General features: G+C 40.9%; 3 protein-coding genes across 6 annotated transcripts in view; 1 reads left to right on the top strand and 2 right to left on the bottom strand.

The window, feature by feature from the left end:
• pkd2 (polycystic kidney disease 2) overlaps positions 1 to 19,978 on the top strand; it is a 26,763-nt gene continuing 6,785 nt past the window's right edge. For 2 of the 4 annotated variants that reach the window (XR_013971484.1, XM_080880853.1), the window contains exons 1-15: positions 1 to 944; positions 1,375 to 1,488; positions 2,172 to 2,305; positions 3,093 to 3,343; positions 3,445 to 3,669; positions 4,429 to 4,657; positions 4,742 to 4,912; positions 5,034 to 5,215; positions 5,315 to 5,435; positions 5,543 to 5,641; positions 7,662 to 7,783; positions 7,895 to 8,012; positions 8,159 to 8,322; positions 9,682 to 9,829; positions 10,223 to 10,461. Coding sequence is in view for 3 of the 4 variants with exons in the window: in XM_080880853.1 (XP_080736979.1) it covers positions 524 to 944; positions 1,375 to 1,488; positions 2,172 to 2,305; positions 3,093 to 3,343; positions 3,445 to 3,669; positions 4,429 to 4,657; positions 4,742 to 4,912; positions 5,034 to 5,215; positions 5,315 to 5,435; positions 5,543 to 5,641; positions 7,662 to 7,783; positions 7,895 to 8,012; positions 8,159 to 8,322; positions 9,682 to 9,829; positions 10,223 to 10,432 (2,709 nt within the window). In the remaining variant the exon portion in view is untranslated. Of the gene's footprint in view, positions 945 to 1,374; positions 1,489 to 2,171; positions 2,306 to 3,092; positions 3,344 to 3,444; positions 3,670 to 4,428; positions 4,658 to 4,741; positions 4,913 to 5,033; positions 5,216 to 5,314; positions 5,436 to 5,542; positions 5,642 to 7,661; positions 7,784 to 7,894; positions 8,013 to 8,158; positions 8,323 to 9,681; positions 9,830 to 10,222; positions 10,462 to 13,780; positions 14,705 to 19,978 lie in introns of those variants that run through there. The other 2 variants (XM_080880854.1, XM_080880855.1) reach the window with 2 other exon arrangements.
• On the bottom strand, positions 11,201 to 13,784 carry LOC308395845 (uncharacterized protein). Its single transcript, XM_080880856.1, has 2 exons — positions 12,585 to 13,784; positions 11,201 to 12,554 (listed from the first exon to the last, which is right to left on the bottom strand). Exons 1-2 carry the CDS (start codon positions 13,023 to 13,025, stop codon positions 11,205 to 11,207), a joined length of 1,791 nt encoding a protein of 596 aa, XP_080736982.1. The 5' UTR covers positions 13,026 to 13,784; the 3' UTR covers positions 11,201 to 11,204.
• abcg2d (ATP binding cassette subfamily G member 2 (JR blood group)) overlaps positions 15,084 to 19,978 on the bottom strand; it is a gene marked incomplete at its 5' end in the record, with an annotated part of 18,708 nt that continues 13,813 nt past the window's right edge. Inside the window, 3 exons of the mRNA XM_080879657.1 lie at positions 15,084 to 17,167; positions 17,259 to 17,371; positions 19,631 to 19,720. Coding sequence (XP_080735783.1) covers positions 17,020 to 17,167; positions 17,259 to 17,371; positions 19,631 to 19,720 — 351 coding nt within the window. The 3' untranslated portion in view covers positions 15,084 to 17,019. The remainder of the gene's footprint in view (positions 17,168 to 17,258; positions 17,372 to 19,630; positions 19,721 to 19,978) is intronic.

The following is a 19,978-nucleotide window of genomic DNA, read 5'->3' on the forward strand; positions in this document are numbered from 1 at the left end:
TACTGTAACCCGAGTCCAACCCAAGGAGTTTTTTGGGGAAGAGTAACAAGAACAAGATGGCTGTCCCGGGATGAGAAAACTATATTCTTTTTTTCACGTAAACACGGCATTTTAATGCAGCGGACAGTTCAGTCCAAATACCTGTTTATCTAACAACTTTAACCACTTTAAAGGCATCACTTTGAAACGGACGTCGTTTTTCACGGGACTTTTCGGGAAGTTTCTAACGGTTTGTTGAGGGTGGAAACTACTGCATTAGCTATGAGGAGCAGGACATCGTTACTGAGATCTCTTTACCGTGAATTTTACGCACACGGCAAGGTTTTGTGATCTCATTCAATTGGCCATTTGACTAATTTTCTGCTTTATTTGTTTGGTTGTTTTTTAAGGCGTTTAACAGTTTAGTTTGTCACCTCTGAAAGCTTCAGTCACTGCTGTTTATGGGTAACATTTAGCTTTTTCGCATGCCCGCACCATATTATAATAATAAAATACATAAATAAATAATAATAATAGCTGGACCATGAGTTCATCTCGAGTCAGACCCCAGCAGCTGCCTCAGAGCCAGGCTGCTAGGTCGGCAAACAAACTCGACTCAAGTGAAGGGATAGAGATGGAGAACATCCAGCATCAAGACCTGGGTCTCGGTGGAGTCGTAGGCACCCCGTCCCCACCTTCGCGACAGGCGTGGAGCCGGGATAACCCGGGTTTTGAACCAGAGGACGAGATCATGGAAGCAGACTGGCCTCAAGCGAGTCCCGGGAGAAGGTCGGCGTCCACGACCTCCGGCAGCAGCTGCAGCAGCAGCGGTCTGGGTAGCTACAACCGTGGGGGCAGCAGCACCAACATCCCCCGAGGAGGACTCTATCCAACCCCGACTTTGGAGCAGCAAGACAGGCATGGGCACCCCAGCTGTCTGAAGCAGATACTCCAGAAAATCAGAAGTAGGTGACGATTTTTTATTCTTATTGTAAAGAATAACGCCAAAAAAACTTGTACGGTTCACTGACAGTCATGCTATTTTTTTTTTACTAAGTGTTATTTGTGTTTTTACTTTGTAACTGTTAATAAAGACGATGCACGCATAATAAAAAACAATACTTTATTTTCGTCCATTAAAGTAAGGAATCACATATATGTTTGAATTCTGTATGACCACCGCTTTCTTCTCTATTGTTATCAGTAAATCTGAGTTCAATAATTGCACTAATATTGTCCTGATGTGTCATAGCCTTTATTTATCTCATGTATATAAGGTTTTATGCAAAGATGGAAGCCTCGAGTGTTGTCACTCTTCTAAACTTTCCTGAGATAGTTGCACATTTTGTCTCTGTGTAAATGTTGCACGTTAATAGTTAACTGTTTCCTTTGTAGTTCTGTGGGGCACAGAGCTGATGGAGGAGAGTGACAGCAGTCGAGAAAGATACCTCAGGAATGTACTGAGGGAGATGCTCACATATATCGCATTCCTGATCACCATCTGTATCTGTAAGTAAACATGCGAGTCTTGTTGTGTCCTTTAGGAGTAGTTCCTCAGAAGTGACTTATTACTTTGATCATTATTAAGAAATACTTAGGAGATCCCCCTGATAGATAGCATAAATTAAGCTCCAGATAACAGTTGTGGACTGAACTGAGAGTGACTCATGGACAGCTGTTTAAAATGTGGCATCTGTCCTGTTGCTGAAAATTTACTTTCCATACTCACAGCTTAATGAGTCTGGCAGAAAATCTAAATTTCAGCATTTGTCAACGGGCATAAATTCAAAAAACAGCACAAATTTCAAATGGCAAAAAGAAGTGGCATGTTTGGGAAGAAAGTTAAAATAAAATAAAAAGAACTCATAGTAAAGTTTTCCCTTCTCTCTTCTTGCTGCAATAAAAAATGCCAAAGTGTGGTTTAGGGTGGATCAGGAAATGATTTCCTGGCAGACACCATTAAGGCTTATTTTGCCAGCCTGAGCCCGACTGTTAAAGGCATTTTCCAGAACTACTGAAAAACTGCAGAGAATAATAATGCATTACAAAATTAAAAGTAGATTCAGCCTAATTTTGAATTTAAATGTTCATAGGGTCCTTACACAGTCAGAGTGCATGTAAACTGTGTCATTGATGCTGGTGCTAATAGAAATTTCCTTCTCTTTCCTGTCATATCCTGATTTGTTCTGCAGTGACCTATGGGATGGTGAGTGTAAATATGTACCATTACACCAAAGTCATGTCTCAGCTTTTCCTGGACACGCAGCTGTCTGCCGGGGACCCCTCTACTTTTAGGAGCCTGTCAACCATGGAGGATTTCTGGAAGGTAAAGTGTAACATTCATCCTGTCGTTGATGTCTTTTACTTTTCTGCAGTTTTGTTATCATTTCACAACATCTCAAGAAAGGAAGGTCATGTTTAAAGGAGTACTTTAAAGTCAACTTTTTCAACTAATGCTTATTTGCTCCCTACTGATGAGATGCATTTGAAGTTTCTGATTTTGGTGATTTGGTGATAGTGGTGATTTTAATATTCATGTCTGCTGTGATGCTAAATCCCTGGTCAAGGACTTTCTAAATGTTAATGACTCTTTTAACCTGACACAATGGGTCACTGTCCCCACTCATGAAAAAGGACACATACTGGACTTGGTCCTATCCCAGGGGTTGTATTTGTGCGTTACAGAAATATATTATTTGTTTAACAGCTTCAGTCATCGTTGTTGTTTTTATTCGTTGTTGTTGTTGTTGTTGTTGTTTTTATTGCATCATTGTCGTGCATTTTCCTTGTTTAGTTGCTCTTTAGTTTGTATAGTACTTTGTATATGTAGTATGAGCTGTTGGAAATGTGCTATATAAATAAGTTTGACCTTGATCTTTAGTTTGTGTTAAGCTAAGAAACTTTAACTTTCGGTTCATATTTATCAAATACATGTGAGTGTGGTGTTGATCTCATCTGTGAACTATTTCTTTATTTTAAAAGTGCATGGCAGTTTTAGTCTTGTGAAGTTGGTGTCCATCAGTTCAATCAGTGCAAACTTAGTAATAAACCACACTTTTGATTACAAGAATTAAAGATCTTTCTTCATGCCTTTGTCTGCCCTATACTCTCAGTTCACAGAGGGACCTTTCCTCAATGGCATGTACTGGGAGGTGTGGTACAATAATAAGAGCCTGCCAGAGAATCAGAGTCTTATCTACTACGAGAACCTCCTTCTTGGGGTGCCGCGCCTCCGACAGGTCAAGGTCCACAATGAGACCTGCTCTGTCCATGAAGATCTGAGGGATGAGGTCCAGGACTGCTACAACCTATACACCCTGACCAATGAGGATACTGCCCCCTTTGGTCCCAAGAATGGAACCGCGTAAGTTCATGAGTTTAAATTGGTTACATAAATATGTATCATATGGGATGCAGATATATTACTATCTACATCCTGTATGTTTCTCTCTTGGCCTCTGTCAGGTGGTTGTACACCCCAGAAAGCGAGATGAATAGCAGCAGTTACTCAGGTCAGGTGTCTAAATATGGAGGTGGAGGATATTACCAAGACTTGTCTCGTACCAAAGAGGAGTCAGCCATCCAGCTGCAGGTTCTGAAAGATCACTTGTGGCTGGACAGAGGCACTAGGGCAGTCTTCCTTGACTTCTCTGTCTACAACAGCAACATAAATCTTTTCTGCATCGCCAGGTAAGAATCAATAGCCTTGTCATAAATTATAATGTTGGGTTGTAACAGATTTATTGAGCTGAAACTAAAATAACAAAACTACAGATAACATACTTTGAAATCATTATTATAGTTAAACGTAGGTACAAATATCTTCAAGAAAATGCCTAATTTTAATGTTTCCTGAGTTTGCTACTGAAAATTCACAATTTGAAAATAAAATAAAGTAAATCTAAAAATAAATTTGCAGTTTTAATTGCAGCACAGAATAAATTTACTATAGACCCCTCTTTTTAATATATCATTTTTTAGATTTTCCTCTTGTATGACTGGACTATTAGTTTTAAGGTCTTTATAAGCAGAAATGGTGAAAAATGCCCTTAGGTCAAATTGCCTATTTTTGGATTCGATTCTTGAATTTAAACTGAATTTAACAAAAAGTAAAAAGCTTTTAGTATTCTGTTAACTAAAATGTGTGTGGTAGCATATGGTTATCACCCGGTGCCTATCCACATTACTTTGCTGAACCTCAATGGTGGTGACTAGTATGGATGTATACACATGGCTAAATCCAAGAAGGAAGTTGCTGAGGAAAATACTCACCAACTTAAATCTACTTTGCCTTCCATTGTTAATGAGGATTAGAAAACCTAATCATGCTCCTTCCTGACTTATCATCAGCCAGATTCTTGATTTACACACTTTAGTTTGATTTGTTTCCACAACATAACAATGCCAGCTACCGTTGCAATAGCTGACTAAATGTGGTGCATTTGTCAGGTTGCTGGCAGAGTTCCCTGCTACTGGTGGCGTAGTGACCTCTTGGCAGTTCCAGACGGTGCGACTGATACGATACGTGTCCAGCTGGGACTATTTTGTTGGGATGTGTGAAGTGGCTTTCTGCCTATTCATTCTCTATTATGTGGTGGAGGAAGTGTTGGAGATCCGCATCCACCGCCTACATTACTTCAAGAGCCTGTGGAACTGTCTCGATGTTCTTATTGTCACGGTGGGCATCAAGGTTAATTTTAGGATGATTACAAATTTGATTTGATTTGATATTCACAGACTTTCACTTGTTTGTTTCTTTCAGTTGAGCATTGTTGCTATTATTATGAACATAACGAGAACAGCCATGGTTGGAAACCTGCTGAGAGGCCTGTTGGAGAACCACACTGCTCACCCCAGCTTTGAGCCTTTAGCCAACCTGCAGGTTCAGTTTAACAACATGGCTGCGGTTATTGTCTTCTTTTCCTGGGTCAAGGTAAAAAAAAATCTTCTTCCTTTACTTCATTATTCATCCAAGAGACCTTCAAGGAACACTTAGTGGAATTCACCAATGCAGCAGAGTCGACTAATGCGAACACTGTCTCACTTCCTCTCAGCTTTTTAAGTTCATCAACTTCAATAAGACCATGAGTCAGCTGTCCAGCACCATGTCTCGCTGTGCCAAGGACCTCATGGGTTTTGCCATCATGTTCTTCATCATTTTCTTGGCTTACGCTCAGCTGGCCTACTTGGTGTTTGGAACTCAAGTCAACGATTTCAGCACTTTCCAAGCCAGCATGTAAGAGCCTTGAAAATTTAGCTAATGAATGTAGGAACACCTCAAACCAGTGTTATTTCCTATTGTTGTTTAAAATGTTTTATTTGTTTGTTTGCATAGATTTACCCAGTTTCGTATCATTTTGGGAGACTTTAACTTCTCAGAAATTGAAAAAGCTCATCCAGTTGTTGGACCTATATACTTTACAACCTTTGTCTTCTTCATTTTCTTTATTCTCATGGTAAGTAGAGAATCCACGTGATTTGTTAAATAAGTAACCTTTGTTCTGGGTTTTAAAATTAATGCTCAGTTATCCTACAATATTTTCTCTCTTTATTTTTTACATAGAACATGTTCTTGGCTATTATCAATGACACATACTCTGAGGTGAAGGCTGACATGTCCCAACAGAGGTCTGAGATGGAAATGACAGACCTTATTAAGAAGGTATTGAACAACATTTCTATTTCATTGTTATTTGTTATTAAGGCAGATTTCTTTTAAATTGGTTTTGGCTTTGATAATAATAATAATAATAAGTATAAGCATGTACACCTGAAAGTGTGATTTCTTGGGTGTGACTGAATCTTAACAGGGGAAGTATTATGACACACTTTGTCGTCTGTTGTATATTTACTGTGATGTTGTTTGATGCTCATATTAAAGATCAGTTAGGCCATGTCCTCTCACCTGAGCAGGCACCTTGGAACGAATCTGGGCTGTTATGTCGAAGCTTGTATCTAAATAAATAGGGAGAACCATGACTTTCATTTCATCAGTTAGTGGGAAGTAAAAACTCCAGACATCAGAGCTGTGAATTTGGATGTGGCTGAGATGGGGGCGGGGCTTTAAAGCACAACTTCTGTCTTCAAAGAAATGCAAAGAGCAGCCAGTCACAAGAAATTAAGTTTCATAATGATGATGTTATGCGGAAAATGGGCAGACATCAGGTCTTGCTGTGGTGCATTCAAGTGTAAAAACTCTGCTTTGTAGTTTTAACAAAAAGACTGATGCTTTTCTCTTGAATCTATCTGAACCATGTGTGGAGTGTTGGGTGGGCAGTATTTTCTGCTTTTTGTGAGGTTTTTCAGGCTTTCCTTGCTGAGAAAAAGTGGTAGGACTGCAGTTATGTGTTTCTATTGCTGTCCAGAGGTGGCAGAAGTACAGACATTCTGTACTTAAGTATAACTAAAGGGTATTAAAAAATATTCCAGTAAAAGTTGAAGCATTGAGTCAACTTCTTTATTCAAGTAAAAGTAAAAAAGTACAGGCTCTAAAATGTACTCAAAGTAGCTCTTTGAAGGACCTTTCTACCAGTTATTTTTGTGCTAAGCTAACTGAACCTTGTATTATACTAATGGTAAATGGCCTGTATTTGTATAGCGCTTTTACTAGTCCCCTCTAGGGACCCCAAAGCGCTTTACACACCCAGTCATCCACCCATTCACACACTGGTGGAGGCAAGCTACAGTTGTAGCCGAGGCTGCCATATTGCACCATCAGCCCTTCTGGCCAACACCAATAGGTGAAGTGTCTTGCCCAAGGACACAACGACAGACTGTCCGAGCTGGGGCTCGAACCGGCAACCTTCCGATTACAAGGCGAACTCCCAACTCTTGAGCCACGATCGCCCTATGTATAATGTAATTATAAAATAATATTAGTACATAGAAATACAAACTTTATTTCATTCTACATTGTATTTCTAATAAAGGTACTCAGAGTATAAAAAAATAGCACTATTTTCTGTTTCCTCCATTGTAGAGACTTTGCCTCTAAACTAGAAAATTAGTAGGGAAGAGGCTAAAATGGGATTCAGCAGGTGGGAGAACCTTTAAATCCACCACAGTACAGCAAAGTAACCTGTTTATCCCGCACTAAACTGCAGAGTCTTTTCATTCAATCTTTAAACAACACATTTAGTCTCCCTCTGTTTTTTGCAGCATGTATAACAATGTGAAAACACATGTCACATGGACAGACACGATATTTGATTTTAAAACAAGAGGATTTACATGTAAGCTTTAAAGTTCCAGTTTATGATATCCCACTGAGCAGTCCTTACATTTAAATCCAACCTCGTCTTCCTCTCCTGTCTTTCTTATCTTTCTCCATCTTTGAGTGAAGTTAGCGCTTTCTTTTCTCTCCCTGCTGGACGTTTAATCAGAATCAGAATAACTTTATTATCATTGTCACAGGTACAACAAAATTAAAAGTGGTCCCCGATCAGTGCATCTAGCAGCACACTGTGTTTGTTTCAAAATGTAGGGAGTGAAAGTAAAAAGTTGTCAGAAAAAAGACCTACTCAAGTAAAGTACAGGTACCTGAAAATTCTACTTAAGTACAGTAACGAAGTATTTGTACTTTGTTTCTTCCCCCCTATGTCGCTGTCAGTATATTATGGAAGAGACTCATTTATATTACTGTAAATGTAATTTGAAATATTTCTCTGGTTTCCTTCCCCCAGAGTTGTAACAAAGCTTTGATGAAGCTGAGACTAAAGAAGACAGCGGTAGATGACATCTCAGACGGTTTGCGTCAAGCTGGGGGGAAACTGAACTTTGATGAACTCCGTCAGGATCTAAAAGGGTGAGGAAACTCTAATTCTGCTAAAATCCCTCAGAGTTGTTGTGCTCAGTTTGTTGAATATAACACTCATGCAGCCTGTCTTCAGTGTGTACTGTCTCTTAATTTCATCAGAAAGGGTCACACAGATGCAGAGATTCAGGCCATCTTTGCCAAATACGATCAGGATGGTGATCAGGAGCTGACAGAGCATGAACACCAGCAAATGAGAGATGACCTGGAGAAAGAGAGAGTGAGTGAAGTCCCAAGCTTTTATTTTTACCATTTGGTAAAACAAGAAAAGAGTGTTATTTCAGTAACTGATCAGACAATCTGCACATAAGTGCAACAATGCAGCCACAACAGCAGATGTTCAGTGTGTCTCTGCTCATACGCTAGGAGGACTTGGATCTGGAACGCAGTTCGCTGACTCGACCCAGCAGTGGGCGGAGCTTCCCTCGTACCCAGGATGACTCAGAGGAGGACGACGATGAGGACAGTGGTCACAGCTCTCGACGTCGTGGCAGCAGCTCTGGGGGTGTCTCGTATGAGGAGTTTCAAGTGTATGAAGTTTTTTTTTTTTCCTTCCTCAGATTTATCAGTAAATGATATTTAAAGAAATAATAATAATAAATAAACTGCTGGGCAGACTCAGTTAGTAGAGAAAGGACCATGGTGATAACTGGATGTAAGCATGGAATGAAGTCTAATTGATGACAGTTTTTGGTGATTGTGAAACATTGGAACATCCTGAAGTATAGGTTAAACTTGCGCAGCATGAAAACATTTTGCCAGGAACAAATAATTATTTTTTAAATATATTTTTATTATATTAATGAACACATAGTCTTGACAGATTTCCTAAGAGTGTTGGACAGACTAAAGGCGAAGTTTATTGTCAATTCCAGAAACTAAAACAACAACAACAAGAAGCTGCAAGTTCAAGTTTAGATCTAAGGTCCAGATTTATTACAGATTTGTTAACTGTCAGTATTTATTATAGTAAGTTAAATATTTATTCGTAACAGTAGCTGTGTCTGTCAGTGAACTACAACTCTACTGTATTAAATTTATGTGGTTGATGACAATAAATAGATATCAATCAGGCATAACATAATAACCAGATGCCTAATATTGTTCCCCCCTATTGAGACATGGACTCCAATAGACCCCTAAAGGTGTGGTATCTGCAGATTCGTTATGTTCTGTTAGTCACGAGGTGCAGCCTCCATGAATCGGAGTACTTTGTCTAGCACATCCCACAAATGCTTGATTAGACTGAGATCTGGGGAATTAACTTATTCAGTAATTTGAGCTATAGTAGCTCATCTGCTGGATCAGATCACACCACATGCATCGGGCCAGCCTTCACTCCCCACATGCATCATTTTGGCCTTACCATCTATCATCCTGTCACTGGTTCACATTGGGCCACTTTTGATAGTTACTGACCACTGCAGACCAGGAACACATCACAAGAGCTGCAGTTTTTGTCCAGCTTGTCCCTTGTCAGACTCACTCATATCTTTATGCTTGCCTATTTTTTGTGCTTCTAACACGTCAATTCTGAGGACAAAATGTTCACTTCCTCCCTAATATATCCCACCCACTAACAGGGGCCATGATAAAGAAATGCCCGATCGGTGTATATGCAGCACTGGACATTAGCGAAACTGCATCTGTATTACTGCAGATGTGTTAGCATCGTCCCTTTGCATATCTGCCAACACGTGCTGTACACAAAGACTGATAATGTAATAATGATTTAATTTTGTCATCAGCTAAACTCATCAGCTAATGTTGGCAGGCAAAAATGGGTATTGTGTGTCACGTCGTAGTATTTCATGCTGTTCTGAGTGATAGCAGCTGCAGCGCTATATGACATTTAACAACAAGAGAGAAAATCATTCTTTGTTGTGCAGGCTGGTGAGACGCGTGGACAGGATGGAGCACTCTATCGGCAGCATAGTGTCGAAGATCGATTCAGTGATTGTCAAGCTGGAAGTCATGGAGAGAGCTAATCTTAAAAGAAGAGACGTGGTGAGCAGGCTGCTGGATGGAGTCATGGAGGTGAGGTGTTAATATGTTATTATGTTAATAATGTTATCACATGACTGAATGCGTCATTTGTAGTGTTGACTTATGGCTGAATTGCACCCTGCAGCTCCCCTCAGTTGAGTTTTAAAACTGTATTCTAGTTTTTGAGGTTTTTAGGTATTTTTTATTGTTTGGTTCATCACTCTCAGTCACTCCCTCGAACAGTGATGAACACTGTGGTGAACACTATCGAACATTTAGGATTTAAGCAAGAGTCTTTTTTTTTTTTTTAAATACTTGCCTTACATTCAGGAAGAAGCTCAGAATGAGTTATTATAAGTTAACTGGATAAACTCACGAGATGAATACGTGTGGGTTGAGCTGACGTTAACATAGTTTGACATTTAATCTGTTTCCGTTTGTCAGGATGAACATCTGGGGCGGGACACAGACACACACAGAGAGCAGATGGAAAGGCTCGTCAGGGAGGAACTGGAGCGCTGGGAGTCCGATGATATGGTCTCACAGGTCAGCCACCCACAGCCGGCCACTCCTGTTGGCCCGCGGCCTCGCCCTTCCTCGTCCTTGTCCACCGACGGCCTCGACACAGGCGTGAATGGGAGCAGCCATGTGTGAAGACTTGTGTTACGTTCTGGTCCCGGCAAGTAAATAAACGTAACAAATAGTTTGCCCCACTCACTTCCCACCCACGCACAAACCCCAACAACGACACCTTTTTTAAGTATTTAAGCAGCCATTTATTTTCATCAGCAGTGAGCAATGCCAAAACAATAAACAAAACTCCCTATAAAACAATCCCTAGTCTTCCCTACACCAAAATAAAAAGAAGCCCAAACAAAAGACAAGTCACTTACCTAACTATCTAACGAAAAACAGGAGAAAACTTGTTCAACAAAAGAAAACGGCTTCTCACGCCTACTAGGCTGCGACAGTGAAAGTTATACAGCAAAGGAACAAAAAAAGTGACCGCCACTGGTTAACTTATTTACAATTATTTACATGGCAAGGCTAGAGGTACACGTCAATACTCCAGCCTGCACTACAATGACACAACCCACAACTCTGTGACCGAGTCAACGGGGTTCCAAACAGCACTCCCAGGTGACTGTCATCCGGACGTTAAGTACTGGAGGTGGTCCATCAATTATCCAGTCGGAAGGTGTGTAGAGACTCCACCCAGATACCTAGCAGCCACGCCCAGGTGTCCACCTCCTAGGAGAGAAAAAAGGGAAAATACCGCCACCATCCTCCGGTGGGAGGCACAACACCAACAAACACATCACTGGGTCATAACAGTTTCCCCCACCCAAAAAAAAATATCAAACATCCAACCCCACACAAAGATGTTTGATTTACGACCTAGAGAGGGCATCAGCCATAACATTCTCTAAGCTCTTATATATTGGATCTCAAACCTCATGGCCTCCTGCTCAGCAATCTGTGCGGCTCTGTCCTTGTTCAGGTACGCAGACTTCAGCTTCAACTCCAGCTCTCGAAGCTCCGTGCTGTTCTCTTTGATATACTGCCTCATTTTCTCCTCTTTCTGCTTATCGTGGTTGATGCGGGCCAGCTCCCTGGCCATTCTCTCTTCCTGTTCAAGCTGCTTTTCCCGGTTAACTCGATCCTCCTCTGCCTTGAGCAGTGCGCTCTCTATCTGCTTCTCCTTGAGCTCCTGCTGCACCAAGTGTAAAGGAACCCGTATTACACACATCCTAACTCCCCAGGCTAACACATCCGCCCCACAACAGGATTGAGCTGAAAACGGTAAGACCCCCTCACGAATGAGCGACTGTTTCGCACCAGTGTCTCGCAAAATACTGACAGGAGTCCGCCGATCTTCTCCTATCAAGGAAACAAAGCCGTTTGACACAAACGGCTTAAACTCCTTATCTACTTTATCATTTTCGGGGGCCATCACCTCCCCCCAAGTAGGAGAGTTTGTCTGTAGAAGGTTTATTGGGGAAGGAGATGTACCCTGCCTGGTCATTTCTTTTCTCTTCAGAGCAGGGCAAACCGCAATAAGGTGTCCCTGCTCATGGCAAAAAAAACACACGCGGTTCTCAATGGATGAGGGGATGGCACGGCGGGTGCCCCTTGGAGACCATCTGGGCGGGCTACTGGAAGACGGAAAACTGTGAGCAGGAACCGAAAACACCACTTTGTGTGTCAACACAAACTCATCAGCCCGTATAGCAGCAGCGGCGAGAGTCGTAACCTTCTGTTCGTTTAAGTAGGTTACCACAGTGTCTGGTAGTTGATTTTTAAACTCTTCTAACGTCACCAACTCACGCAGGTCTTCCAAGGTTTTTACTTCTGTAGCATGACACCACTTATCAAACAGAGTTTTCTTTTCTCTGGCAAACTCCACATAGGTCTGGTTGGCGGATTTTTTCCCATCCCTAAATCTCTGCCTGTAAGCCTCTGGCACAAGCTCGTAAGCGCGTAGGACAGCAGCCTTCACCATATCATAGTCAAAACTGTCCTCCAGAGAAAGAGCGGTGCATACCTCTTGAGCTTTCCCCACCAATCTACATTGGAGTAAAAGAGACCACACATCCTTTGGCCAGTGCAGCGCACCTGCGATACGTTCAAACACTGTGAAATACGAATCCACCTCAGTTTCCCGAAACGCCGGCACCATTTTGATGTGTTTACTCACATCAAAGCCACCACCTGGCATCGGGGCCGGTGGCTGCGGAGATGGCGACTGCGGGGATGATGACTCCGGGGAGGGTACCTGCGGGGATGATGACTCCGGAGAGGGTACCTGCGGGGATGGTGACTGCGGGGCTAACCGAGGTACAGGAGGGCTGGCAGACACAGAGGCTCCCCTCTCTACCTCCAGAGCCCTGATCCTCAAGTGCATAGCGTCCACCTCCAACTGCTGTTTCTTTAGCTCCACCTCCTTAATGCGCAGCGTTAACTGCAGCTCCTCCACAGAAGGGCTAGGCGGAAAAGGGAGATTTTTCAGTGGGGCAGAAACACCAGCAACAGCCCCCAGCTCAACCCCCCCTGCAGGACCCGGCTCACCAAACAACCCCCTGTCCGTCAACTGGACACACAGGAGCTCCCTAAGCTCTTTCTTCTTCGCAGTCAACGGCACAGTCACATCAAAGAATTCAGCAACAAGCAAGAGGTCAGCCTTTTTACACCTGTCCAACTTCTCCGCAGACGGGCTCAGAGTGAAGTCCTCCAACTTAAACTCCATCCTAACACACACACCCCCCCACACAAGAAAAAACCGCCAACCAAAAGCCACAAAAAGAACACAAAAGAGACGAGCCCCCAATATGTTACGTTCTGGTCCCGGCAAGTAAATAAACGTAACAAATAGTTTGCCCCACTCACTTCCCACCCACGCACAAACCCCAACAACGACACCTTTTTTAAGTATTTAAGCAGCCATTTATTTTCATCAGCAGTGAGCAATGCCAAAACAATAAACAAAACTCCCTATAAAACAATCCCTAGTCTTCCCTACACCAAAATAAAAAGAAGCCCAAACAAAAGACAAGTCACTTACCTAACTATCTAACGAAAAACAGGAGAAAACTTGTTCAACAAAAGAAAACGGCTTCTCACGCCTACTAGGCTGCGACAGTGAAAGTTATACAGCAAAGGAACAAAAAAAGTGACCGCCACTGGTTAACTTATTTACAATTATTTACATGGCAAGGCTAGAGGTACACGTCAATACTCCAGCCTGCACTACAATGACACAACCCACAACTCTGTGACCGAGTCAACGGGGTTCCAAACAGCACTCCCAGGTGACTGTCATCCGGACGTTAAGTACTGGAGGTGGTCCATCAATTATCCAGTCGGAAGGTGTGTAGAGACTCCACCCAGATACCTAGCAGCCACGCCCAGGTGTCCACCTCCTAGGAGAGAAAAAAGGGAAAATACCGCCACCATCCTCCGGTGGGAGGCACAACACCAACAAACACATCACTGGGTCATAACACTTGGCATGCTGAACTCTGCAAAGAAACTTTATTGGATCCTAACTTAATATGTGGGTCTTTGTTTTGCAGCAGAATGTGCTAAAGCTCATGGAAGGTGTTTAACTTACTCGACATATTAGAGAGGAAGTCAAATGCACCTCACCTGGTATACACAAATGCACTGAAAGAGAGAGGCTGTCACATGCAAAGGGTCTTTACTCAGTCTCACGTATTATTTTGACAGATGACGAAAGGTAAACAAAACAGACAAGGTGCTGAGGAACAGTGAAGGATTTAATCATTACACCACAGTATTACACACGCATGTACCAGCGAGCAAGTATATTCAGAATTCAGTGTATGATTTTAATATTACATGCTTTCGATCGCTGTATGCACAATTATTAGCATTTACACAAAAGCCCTTTCTATGAATAATAATGTTGCTGATTACTTTTTTCATCATTTTAATATGCAGTAGGTACAAGCGTGGCACTTCCTGTCACATTTACTCATCCTTCCAATGAATTAGCTTATCGTTTTATGATACATATTGTAACTTTAAACAAACTTCGATTTGGAGTGCATCCAGTGTTCATGGGAAACCCATGCATTATTTTTCCTTTTTTAAAAAAAAAAAAAATCTGTTGTGCCAAATAAAGTGTTATCAAAATACATCAGGGGGACTTTACTTGGTTTTATCTCACTTTACAAGAAAACATATATATAAAAAGAGAGAGAAATCACATATTATATACAGTATTACAGATGAGTCATTATTTCAAAGCAGAATCAAATAATAGTCATACTGTCTACTGATCTGAACAGAAAATAAACTGCACCCACAAACTTCCCTGAGACTGGTTCTGTTGGAGGTTTCTTCCTGTTAAAAGGGAGTTTTTCTTTTCCACTGTCTCCAAGTGTTTGCTCATAGACGGTAATGTGATTATTGGCTTTTCCTTGTATTATTTGTAGGTCTTTACCATACAAATTAAAGCGCTTTGAGAAAACTGTTGTTGTGATTTGGTGCTATATAAATAAAATTGGAGTGAACTGAAAAGTAGGCCAAAAGTCATTTTGGATTTGTCTAAGAACGAGAAAGTTTAGATGCAGCAGTTTTAGTACATTGACATTTATTTGCAAATGATGTTAAATTAAAAGATATTTTACACATTTTAAGGTTTTCAGTAACCAAAATTTGGTTTGTACTTCAAATTCTTCCATATACACTGATTTAAAGTTACGCAAAAAAAAAAAAAAGTTTCTTATTTCAGGAGAATTTATATCATGGTTTTGGTGTGTGGTAACTACACTAAGGTTTATAACTGTATTAATAATAATTAATGCATTAATAATAATAAAAAAACACAAGACCAAAAGTTACATGAAGATCTTTATACATGGTATGAAAAAACTAACAGAGTATAAATGTATTACAGATTTTTGCTTTGGAAAACAGATAAAGCCACTTGATGTAATGCTTTAATGTCTACAATTACAAATGATCAGCTTTTAATTATATTATGAAAAATTAATAGCACAATTAAATAAGTATAATTTGGAAACTTTAATCAAAACAACTGGGTTACAAAGGTATTGGGAAAAAGTCACAAACTGACAAATGCTGCAGAAGTAAATATTAATAAACAGCTTTGAAAGTTTACTTTGAGGCCAGTATACTTTTTAATTTCTACACTTTTTCACTTTGGAAAATTCACAATTTTATCCTATAATTTGAAAATATTCTGTCTAGTTTGTTTTGGACTCACAATTTTTTATACCCACAAAGATTTTATCCAGACTAAACTTATATAACAGTAAACAAAGGAACCAACAACTAGGTTTTGATATTTTGGGAAACAGCCATACTTGCTCACTTGGTATACTGGTACTTTTATATCTGCACAATAAATACACACACTGGCATCTCCACTAGGTTGCTAGTACTGGGTTGGACCCCTTTTGCCTTCAGAGCTGCTTTAATTCTTTGTTGGGGAGATTTAAAAAGGAGCTGGAAATTTTCCTCACAGACTTTGGTCTATACTGACATGATAGCATCACACAGCTGCTGCATATTTGTCAGCTCACATCAATCTCCCATTCCACCACGTCCCAAATATAGTGTACTGGATTCAGAACTGCTGACTGTAGAGGTCATTCGAGCACAGCGAACTCACTGTCATGTTAAAGAAACCAGTTTGAGATGATTTGAGTTTTGTGATATGGTGTGTTATCCTGCATGAAGCAGCCATCAGAAGATGGATACACTGCGATCCAAAAGGGACAGGGTGAGCAACACAGGTAGGCTGTGATGTGGTCTTCTGCTGCTGTAGTCCACCTGCTTCAAGGTTTGTCATGTATTTACAGATGCTCTTCTGTACACTTTGATTTTAACAAGTTGGATATTGTTGAATGTCTGACCTCTGCGATCAAGAAGGCATTTTCACCCAGAGACCTGCTGCTCAATAGATATTTTCTATTTTTTCTGACTTTTTTCTGTAAACCCTAGAGATAGTTGTGTGGGGAAAATCCCAGTAGATCAGTAGCTTCAGAAACACTCAGACCAATCCATTTAGTACCAAAAACCATTTCATGTTCAAGTTAAATCACCTTTCCTCTATATTCTGATGCTCTGTTTGAACTTTAGCAGGTCATCTTGTTCATGTCTGCATGCATCAATGCATTGAGTTGCTACCATGTGATTGATTAGGACAACCTTAATCAGTATTTTTATTCATCTTTAGGCATGAAAAAAAGATTTTTGAACTTCATTTTTTAAACGTGTATTTTTCAAATAGTTTTTTACATGACAACATCACCTTTAGAGTGAGCGGCAGGGTATGGAGTGACACATCAGTGTCCAATGTAGTGGTTTATGTGCAAGTGTACCATCAACACTGATATGAATACAAGAAAACAGTGTTTGAATAGCTGTCCACTGTAGTGACCACTATGCGTAAAAGGGTTAATGAGCAGCTGAACACAACACACAATAAGATTTTATGAGCTTTACAGGGAGACTAATGGTAAAAACGTGAACTCTAGAAAAGTTTAGCTAGCTGTTTTCGGCTGCTTTCAGCTTTTTATTTCAGTATTTGCACTTGTACTCTAACTTTCTCGCTTCATTATATGCTAAAGATATGAGGGCAGTGTAAAATAAAACTAAACCCCCAATATATAAATGTAGCTTTAATTGTGCTATTTCTGAGCACAAGATCTATCAGTGCTGGTACATTAAAGTAAAAAACAGATAACGCATTAAGTAAATTTCTTGATGAAGCGAAGCTTCAGATAGGCAATGATGAGAAATATGATCATCATAACAGTCAAAGCTACATGATTCTCCCACAGACCCCAGCAGGTGTAGTCTATGCCCAGGTACTCCAGATACTGCTCTCCTGTGCATCTGAAATGAGGCATGTTCAAACTGGTCAGATATTAGAGCCACAATACAACATGTTGTTAACCAGTAAGACAGAACTGGAACAATTACTCACGTCTGGCCAGCTGTTTTCACAGTGCAGTTGGCTGTCATAGCTGACATGTTGCTGTTTCGGATTACAACCTCTTCGCAGAACCTCAGACCCACAAATTCGTTTATCTTCAAGGCCTGAACAAAGACAGCAGGTGAGGCAGAGCAGTAAATCCTTAGCAGAACAATTTAAATACAATATGGTGCGTTTGGCAGATCATTTGTTCCATTTTAAAACAATAAATGTAATGTAGCTATTCTCTTTTGGGTCTCAACTCCCTTTTCACGTATATGTTGCCATATAAAGTAATTTCCTGTTTCATTTTTAAAGTCTCTTGTCTCTTGCACGCTGTCTTTAGCTGTGCTTGTGGTCAGTTGGTCCCTAGTTTGTTGGCCTTAATCCTCTCCTTTGAGTTTGGCTCCATCTTCAAACATGACAGTTACTATACATGGGGTTTTTAAAGCGCATTATCAGTAGGCTATCGACTTGGTCATGTATGTTTGGTATAATGTGCCACACCCAACAGTTAAAATCAGAGAAGTCTGTTTAAGTCTATGCATTCAGCCATCTAACATCAAGTTTAGAGCCCAGTTCAGGTCCAACCCCAGTTCAATAAAAACACACTTACAGACAATTAAAACTAAAACTGCTAAAACATATATGTGAAGGAGGTTGTCTGTGATGTGTATTTACAGTGGGGCAAAAAAGTATTTAGTCAGCCACCGATTGTGCAAGTTCCCCCACTTAAAATGATGACAGAGGTCAGTAATTTGCACCAGAGGTACACTTCAACTGTGAGAGACAGAATGTGAAAAAAAAATCCATGAATCCACATGGTAGGATTTGTAAAGAATTTATTCGTAAATTAGGGTGGAAAATAAGTATTTGGTCACCTCAAACAAGGAAAATCTCTGGCTCTCACAGACCTGTAACGTCTTCTGTAAGAAGCTTTTCTGTCCCCCACTCGTTACCTGTATGAATGGCACCTGTTTGAACTCATCATCTGTATAAAAGACACCTGTCCACAGCCTCAAACAGTCAGACTCCAAACTCCGCCATGGCCAAGACCAAAGAGCTTTCGAAGGACACCAGGAAAAGTATTGTAGACCTGCACCAGACTGGGAAGAGTGAATCTACAATAGGCAAGCAGCTTGGTGTGAAAAAATCAACTGTGGGAGCAATCATCAGAAAATGGAAGACATACAAGACCACTGATAATCTCCCTCGATCTGGGGCTCCACGCAAGATCTCATCCCGTGGGGTCAAAATGATCATGAGAACGGTGAGCAAAGATCCCAGAACCACACGGGGGGACCTGGTGAATGACCTGCAGAGAGCTGGGACCAAAGTAACAAAGGTCACCATCAGTAACACACTACAACGGCAGGGAATCAAATCCCGCAGTGCCAGACGTGTTCCGCTGCTTAAGCCAGTGCATGTCCAGGCCCGTCTGAAGTTTGCCAGAGAGCACATGGATGATACAGCAGAGGATTGGGAGAATGTCATGTGGTCAGATGAAACCAAAGTAGAACTTTTTGGTATAAACTCAACTCGTCGTGTTTGGAGGAAGAAGAATACTGAGTTGCATCCCAAGAACACCGTACCTACTGTGAAGCATGGGGGTGGAAACATCATGCTATGGGGCTGTTTTTCTGCCAAGGGGACAGGACGACTGATCCGTGTTAAGGACAGAATGAATGGGGCCATGTATCGTGAGATTTTGAGCCAAAATCTCCTTCCATCAGTGAGAACTTTGAAGATGAAACGAGGCTGGGTCTTCCAACATGACAATGATCCAAAACACACCGCCCGGGCAACAAAGGAGTGGCTCCGTAAGAAGCATTTGAAAGTCCTGGAGTGGCCTAGCCAGTCTCCAGACCTCAACCCCATAGAAAATCTGTGGCGGGAGTTGAAAGTCCGTGTTGCTCGGCGACAGCCCCAAAACATCACTGCTCTCGAGAAGATCTGCATGGAGGACTGGGCCAAAATACCAACTACTGTGTGTGCAAACCTGGTAAAGACCTATAGTAAACGTTTGACCTCTGTTATTGCCAACAAAGGTTATGTTACAAAGTATTGAGTTGTATTTTTGTTGACCAAATACTTATTTTCCACCCTGATTTATGAATAAATTCTTTACAAATCCTACCATGTGAATTCATGGATTTTTTTTTCACATTCTGTCTCTCACAGTTGAAGTGTACCTCTGGTGCAAATTACTGACCTCTGTCATCATTTTAGGTGGGGGAACTTGCACAATCGGTGGCTGACTAAATACTTTTTTGCCCCACTGTATTTCATTGAGGTGATAACCTCTGTCTGAATTTTGAATTGTTTCTGCTACTTTCTCTATATATCTGCATCGTCTGCTGTCAAAACCTTTAATGCTGACTTACTGCAAGACCATAACGAGGAATACTAAAGTACTTCAGCCAAGCCAACCAGTCTTTGGTGCTGGGTAGATTCACCAGGAGTCCTGAAAAAATCTAGCAGACACAAAGTCAGTTTAGATGTCTTTTTTCTGGAGGGTAGAGCTGACATAACACGACTTACAAACACATCTAAATGTTTCAAAGTCCAGATGCAGGATGTTAATAGTCTCACGGGAGCTTTTACTATCAGACAGTAAAACGTAGATGAATAACTGTCTATTGTTCATTATAATATACGGATAATATAATATATCTGTGTTGCTTATAGAGACTTAGTCAGATATAGATTCAATAGTCAATGTTTTCTGGAAA

Source organism: Rhamphochromis sp. 'chilingali' (assembly GCF_963969265.1).
Source record: "Rhamphochromis sp. 'chilingali' genome assembly, chromosome: 4".
In the NCBI taxonomy this organism is placed as follows: domain Eukaryota; kingdom Metazoa; phylum Chordata; class Actinopteri; order Cichliformes; family Cichlidae; genus Rhamphochromis; species Rhamphochromis sp. 'chilingali'.

Coding starts and splice junctions, on each gene's coding strand:
- LOC308395845 (XM_080880856.1), bottom strand. CDS start 13,025: ATGGAGTTTAAGTTGGAGGACTTCACTCTGAGCCCGTCTGCGGAGAAG. Junction 12,555..12,584: donor CGCAGTCACCATCCCCGCAG/GTACCCTCTCCG, acceptor TCATCCCCGCAG/GTACCCTCCCCGGAGTCATC.